This window comes from Bidens hawaiensis, unplaced genomic scaffold, assembly GCF_021521415.1.
Source record: "Bidens hawaiensis isolate Kalapana, Puna unplaced genomic scaffold, B.hawaiensis_p1.1 tig00012956_1, whole genome shotgun sequence".
NCBI classification, from domain to species: Eukaryota; Viridiplantae; Streptophyta; class Magnoliopsida; order Asterales; family Asteraceae; genus Bidens; species Bidens hawaiensis.
In genome coordinates this window covers 308,722-315,764 of record NW_027492084.1, presented here as the reverse complement: position 1 = coordinate 315,764, position 7,043 = coordinate 308,722, and the positions used below count along the sequence as shown (strand labels likewise).

Here is a 7,043-nt window from a genome sequence, read left to right as displayed (position 1 = left end):
TGTACCCATGTCAGTCGCAATGTATGTTCAACTCTGCTTGTACTTACGACCACTACTACGGTAGGCGCCAAAAGTTGCTTTCACATGACATACAGTACAGCTGCTTGTATGCACATACAAGCACACGTGTTCACGAACGTGCACACGTAACTCTGACAAACATCTGCATACATACTTTTGGCCATGCGCGTTAATACTTATGCGAACGCGCATTTGCATTCACATTGTTCGTATCTATACCTAGACGATTGCACTTACATTCGTGGGGTGTTTTACGTCCATATAATAACGTTCACGTCCGTACGCATATACACCAGCATCTAACAACGTAACTTATATCTTTGAGCGTACAGTTCACGTCCTTGTGTCTTAGCCCATCTCAATGGATTGTAACGTACTAGATTCCACGCATGTGTCTCTATGCATCTGGTCCGACCAGATAACCACGCAAAGCAACACACATTTGTTACCTACTCACGTTTGCCATGTATCTATCACGGTTTACATGTACTGGTGTCGCCGCTAACCTTGGGTAGCATGTATCCACTAACACGTGACCACGAGGCTTGTTATGTTGGCACATATGTCTGGGTGGGGTCTGTGTAGGTTTTATATAATAAAAAACGCACACACACCGCTAAATTAACATAAACACACACCAACGTTCACACACTAGTAAAATCAGTTACACTAGTACGAATTGTTTCACACAACTTGCTAACTGAGATTTGCCAGTTGGTGTGTTGTCACTAAATCTGACTATGGATTACTTGGATGTCTTAAAAGTATCTGATTATGTAGCCTCGGTGCCTACACCTACACGCAAACTTATTTTATAACACCGATCCTCCACATTTTATACACATTCAACTTTGATTTCACACACAACACATGTTCTAGATTTAACCATTCTATGACTATCCACATCAGATTCATTACCCATTCGACCGTTATATCCACTATCTTTTGTCACGCATCCTTAAAATGCCAAACACACTAACAATAACTGTTACGACTTGCATACAACATCCTAACTCAATAAACTATGGCTGCCAATACAATCCAAACGCGCAAATAGTTTTCACCACTTAACAACTACATTATACAAAACATAAAATTCATGCTAACATAACAAGTTCATAACGTAACTTAAAACCGATTACATTACCTAAACCCAAAATCCAGCCATGGTAACTGGCTGAAACATCACAAACGACTACACATCAGATCACATCCGTTTACGTAGCCCAAACAAAACATAGTTCAACTGTTTAACCAAAAAGATCCAAAGACATAAAACCATAAAACATAAAAGCAAAAAACATAAAACCATTAAACTAGGGTAGTAGCCTTTAGGCTGTAAAACTTTCGTCGTTCATCACCGCTTCATCGATAATCCCTTTACGCTTGTTTATGGCAGCGAGCAGGATCTTGGTTGTATACTTCACCATTAAGCCAAGAAACACCTTTTTAGACCTCAACGAACCATCACCTAGCCCACACCCGCAGCTCACTCCACCCTTGAACGTCTCCATATGCCTCATCATAAACAACCCGGACTCCTCGTAAACCTTTATCGTACACTTTAACTTCAACCATCTTGGTTCTACTCGCTCCATTGGACTTGCTTTGGGATGATCGACAATTGTCAAATAGCTCAGAAAAAACTCCTTCTGCATCCAACACTAATCATTTAACTTACAACTTGGAACTTTACCCTCAAACAATAAAAAAATAATCAAAACTAGTATACAATTCAAAACATACTAACCAGTTTCATGACCGTACGCGTGCACACACCAAGATACTCTTCATCCAACTTCTTCTCCGCTTTCGACCGGCGTTTGTTAGCTGACTTGTCAACACTATCTAACACATCAATAGCTAAATTTTTCACATCAAAGCATACCAGATAGCTGTGGTCACCGGACACAACAAGTATAACAAACATCTCATAAGGTCTTATTTTTAGTCTATTCGCATCATTTTTCACTGCTCGCCTAATACTCTCCCTGATCATCCCAACACCTGCTGTGAACGTGACATCTTCAAATCCAATCATGCTACCCTTTTGTAATTAAAACAATAACGGTTACTAACACGGTTATACTACTAACGCATGCTACACAATCGATAAACATAGCTCACAACTAGATTGTACTTACACCTCACCAACTCCAACTACATACTAGACACACCTATCTACCTAGACAACATTTTCGACCAGAACCTATGTGTTTTTATCTAACGTGCCCATCACAACTATGTCCCAAATCGCTTCCCATCTACGAACCACTTGCACTTTCCACTAACATTGTACACCAACAAACCAACAATTACTAGTAAAAATTTTAATTCAGCCTTTATGACTATATAACACTATCACTACTTACAAGCTCGATGGGTCCAAGGAACAACCGATACAGTGACGTGTCGCTCCTATTCGCCTCCCCCTCATTCATTACCATGGAGAAACATGTGATGACGTTGCTACTTATTGCCATGTTGGGCTGCATTGACTCAAACACACCTCTATACCCTGCCACACCTTCATCAGTAACAAAAATTGATTCTCTGCACATAAACACAACTTGGTTACAACCATTAACGCAAACATATTAACAACATTTGAATTGCAACATAAAAACTTACGTTTCCGGACCACCAGTCACATGTATGTATCTCCACACCAGTATTTCAGATTTGTCTTCTTTACTCTTAATGTCCACCGGCCTTTTCATATACGGGGATCTCAACCTGTAGCTCTAACGTGTCTCTCTTTTCTCCCTTACGATACCTTTACCTTTATGTGCAAGCATTCTTGACAACACATCCAAGGGTACATGTTCAGTATCACTATCCATCTCTTGATTATCTTCATTCTCCCGTGTCCTCAGCTCATCATCCACCAACCTTTTATCAATGGACATTGTTGTTGTGGTTGGTGTCCTCAGCAAATTCCCTTCAACAACTTGGGTTGTGATGGTCGGGTATTTTGTATATATATTAGTGTATTAATTATGTAGTTTTATTGATTATATTGTTAGAACTTTGGTACTTCATACGTGCTTTTGTATTTCAGGTAATTGATCGTTAAAGATGCTAAATGGGAGACCTGTACGAGCATGGAATGATATCTCGGAAAGACCAAAGCATGATTTGATGTCTTGGAAAGTGTTACAAGGATTCGAGAGCATGGATGAGAAATCATAAGCCGATGCTAAAACTGAACAAGATTGGTTGACAAAATACGACCATGAAGTAAAACGAGCATATCCTGAGCTAGAAAATGAGTTACGGGACCTATAATATATGAATTTTGGGTTTCTCGACGAGAGGAATCCAAATATGAGGTTTTATTAGGTCGCCGTACGCGACGGGTAGGGTCTATGGCCATCAAGATACGCGATGGTCTTAAAAAATGTGAAAAAACGGATTTTGACCTATATCTTCTATTTTCCGAATCCTAATCAAGATTGACAACCAGCGGCAGCTATTAGGCGATTTTGGGTGAATTCCAGGGCTACCAATCATCTCTTGATCAATCCTAATGGCCTTCCTCATCATAATTGAAGATCTATCGATGACGATGCTCGGCTAGTCTTCTCCTAATCATACCCGGGATGTATAGTTTGTAATCTTTACAGTTTTTCTCATGTGATTAAGAACACTTGTGTATTATTGTTGATGATTGATATATGATTATTGATGCTTGGTATTTCTGAGTGTTCGGTCGGTTTAGGTTTACGTTGGTTTGAACCATCTGTTACCAGTTTCTAGATAATTAGTCATATAATTATTTGGTTAGATTAAATACGATAAAACATACGATTGCCCTTAACTGAGTCACACTGGCAAGGACTGTTTGATAACCAGTGCCGTGTGTAAAGTGATTGTTGTTGTCTAAGGTTATGTCTGATTCATCAGTTTTCAGTTAATCATTAATAATTAATCTGTTAAGTTGCATGAGATAACTGTCGGTTGATTACTTGAATTCCCGAGTGTGATTTGTTTGTTAACTGCTTAATATTCGTTTACTTGTTCGTTGCTTAGTTCTTTAAATTCAAACTATTGCTTGTGTGATCATCACTAAAAATTATTCACTTCATAATTAGAAATCTGTTACACGAATACATTGACCACATACTCCTTGTGATACGATACCCTACTTGCTCTAACTATTTAGAATAATTAGGTTTTTGATTGACTCGAATGACGGTCATCATAGGCCCAAACTAAATTTCGGCTCATCCAAATCCTCATCATTTCCCGGCATCATATTCAACTTCGACCCACCACTACCACTCCCACCAACTGATCAACCAACACCACCAGTCCCGCAAACACTCCCGCAACCACTCCCACCATCACTTACCTTGTCCACAGTATCACAGATTTCTTTAACTACTTCTGGATCACTCTAAAACTGTGAGCTAATAGGTTCAGCCCCGCATACACTAACAACTTCTCTTGACGAATTTTCTCCTTTTCCTTCTGCCTTATTACTCATCCCCTTCTCCAGTTTATTATCGTCGCTCTTACCACGACTCCCCTCTTGATTGCAAACTTCCATGTGCTGATCAGTTTCTACCCGCACCTCCATCAGATTGCTACCTTTTTTCATCCACATGTACCGACATCAGTTAGCCACCCCGATTGTGTTACAACTATTTCCTTGTACTTGTCGGCAAGTACACGTAAATCTGCATTTCCTGGATACTCAGCATACACGACTGTCGTTATTTTCTCAAACTCATCCTTGCATTGGTAATCATGTCCAACACGTCCCCCATACGTTTCAACTTATCCTACATAAATGTCAACAGGAAGTTTCATACATTCAGTTAAACATATTCCGTTAATACGATAATCTGTAACTAAATACCGTGTTTACTTAAATACCTTCACATGAGATTTATTGATTGACTTGCTGGCCTTCCTCTTGTCTTTGGCTTTACCACTCCTCTTGCAACCTGTTACACCAACCTCCTCGATTGTAAATAACCCAAAACCACCCCCAGCCATTTCAATACTCTGTCTTTCCTTCAACTTGTCCAAAGTCCAGCCAGATATCCCAAGATTAAATAGTGTATGTGGTATGTTGTCACTTGTTACAGTGTCAACATAATACAACTGCAACATCAACACAAGAAATAATTACTTTCAAAACACATAACTACATAACTCGCTCACATTTATAACCTATAACATTCCAACATATTCATTAGCATGCACCAACACCAAACTAATTACGTTAACGTTAACCTACTCGTATATACATATATCAACACACCACATCCGTTTTACTACCTTCACCAGACTATTACGTAACTATAAACTAGTTCCAATCAACTTCACAAACATTAGTCAACATACTACACTACAAATTACCATTAAAGTGTTAGTTAACTTACACTAAGAATCGTCAACGGCCCGAGAAAGTAAGCCTTCCGCTCATCACGCTTCCATTTGTCCGTACACTCTCTAAGACTCCGGTATATAACCTCACACCAATCAATCCTCTTGAAATCAAACTCCTTACTAAAGCATGGTAGGAACGCCTTAAGACATTTACCGTTGCCAGAACACTCAACCATGGTGGCAATGAAGAGCATCATATAATCCACCTTAAAGGACCAGCCCGTTTCATCATACTCCCCTAATCTATTGTCTATATCCGGGGGGCTCACATCACCTTACCGTGAACAGATTTCCATGTTTTACTTGCGATTATTACGGACTTGGCATCATCCGACTTTGCAATTACAACACCCGCGTTTGGTAACCCCGTCAACGCATGAATACCAGACTTTGTTATTTTTATTCCACCTTCGGTAAGTTTTAAAGTCATTGTGGTGGTATCAAGATTGTCCAACACATAGTACCCTAAGTTACCCGGTATACCGTCCACCGTCATCGTTAAAAACTTACCAAAACCCATTGCCTCCACACATTCATTTTGTGCTTTCGAAAGTTTTTTCATAGCGTTACACAAAGAGTGTGGAGATGATCTCGTCCTAATACTTGGCACGTCATACTTCTCTTGCTTCGGCTTTCTTTTAAATTTCTCTTGTTTTGGAACGAGTAGGTCCTGATTACCTACTACTACCGTAGGTTTCTCGTTCACAAAGTCGTCATCAACATCCATTAATCTCTTGGACGCCCCACCCCCACCATGAGATCCACCTTGATCATCTGGAACTTCGCCTACCATTAAAAACAAAAATTAGTGAACATCCGTATAAATATATGCAACTAACAAAACAGTCGACATGCATTTCATACGAAATACACATACCTATCGGTTTCTTCGCAGCCGGCGAACGTTGTCCTTTTAGCACCTTCTTGGTTGCCGAAACGTTTTCCACGTTACCTACACACACATTTAGTTGTTAACATATACTGATGGAATCACTAACACAACACCACCATTAATTGCTATCAAAACAATCCATGATTTTTAAAATACAAAAAACAAACGATTAACCACAAAAAAACAAACCTTCACTCATACGATTACTCTCCTCCTCCATGTCAACATCAATTGGGTTCCTCTCATCATTCACAAACTTTGAAAAGCTAATTCTCTTCGCAATCCGTTCACTTTTCCTCTCTACACAACATAAACCAAACATATATTAACACAACTCACCGAACACATTACGAAACTATTATGTTCATAACCAACAAAAACGAACACATTAACAACTTACTTGACGACATTGTAAGCCCTGGCTTTATCCGCTTTATCCGCTTAGTACCTGCAACACAAACCTAACTGTCAATTTCATATTTATCCTCTTTAATCACCTACACAACACTTTCATACACAAACACAATACAAACACGTCAAACAATACCATATCTACATACAATACATTACATAACAAAACCTACAAAGTAGCACCAACAGGTGTACACAAAACCAAAGACCTCGCTAGCTTACGCATCTACACATAACACTCATGTTGACCTACTTATTATGAGCATGACGTTTTCCCATGACTGACAACATGTACAACACATAGTACGACCCAATTTTT

The 7,043-nt window shown here is 39.3% G+C and overlaps 2 protein-coding genes across 2 annotated transcripts; both read right to left on the bottom strand.

Annotated features, from left to right (window-relative positions):
* Window positions 1–1,002: 1,002 nt before the first annotated feature.
* LOC143542754 (uncharacterized) lies at window positions 1,003–2,070 on the bottom strand. The gene is made up of 2 exons (XM_077035273.1): window positions 1,772–2,070; window positions 1,003–1,673 (listed from the first exon to the last, which is right to left on the bottom strand). The coding sequence occupies exons 1-2, from the start codon at window positions 2,060–2,062 to the stop codon at window positions 1,353–1,355; spliced, it is 612 nt and encodes a 203-aa protein (XP_076891388.1). The 5' UTR covers window positions 2,063–2,070; the 3' UTR covers window positions 1,003–1,352.
* A 2,669-nt stretch (window positions 2,071–4,739) lies between these two features.
* On the bottom strand, window positions 4,740–6,663 carry LOC143542761 (uncharacterized). Its single transcript, XM_077035278.1, has 3 exons — window positions 5,415–6,663; window positions 4,903–5,133; window positions 4,740–4,808 (listed from the first exon to the last, which is right to left on the bottom strand). The coding sequence occupies exons 1-3, from the start codon at window positions 5,616–5,618 to the stop codon at window positions 4,740–4,742; spliced, it is 504 nt and encodes a 167-aa protein (XP_076891393.1). The 5' UTR covers window positions 5,619–6,663.
* Between the last annotated feature and the right edge of the window lie 380 nt (window positions 6,664–7,043).

Excerpts from the sequence above, each read along its gene's own strand:
- LOC143542754 (XM_077035273.1), bottom strand. The coding sequence starts at position 2,062 with ATGATTGGATTTGAAGATGTCACGTTCACAGCAGGTGTTGGGATGATC. Across the intron at positions 1,674-1,771 it reads CGCGTACGGTCATGAAACTG|AAGGAGTTTTTTCTGAGCTA; the intron begins GTTAGTATGTTT and ends TGTTGGATGCAG.
- LOC143542761 (XM_077035278.1), bottom strand. The coding sequence starts at position 5,618 with ATGATGCTCTTCATTGCCACCATGGTTGAGTGTTCTGGCAACGGTAAA. Across the intron at positions 5,134-5,414 it reads GGCCGTTGACGATTCTTAGT|TTGTATTATGTTGACACTGT; the intron begins GTAAGTTAACTA and ends TTGATGTTGCAG. Across the intron at positions 4,809-4,902 it reads TCAATAAATCTCATGTGAAG|GATAAGTTGAAACGTATGGG; the intron begins GTATTTAAGTAA and ends ACATTTATGTAG.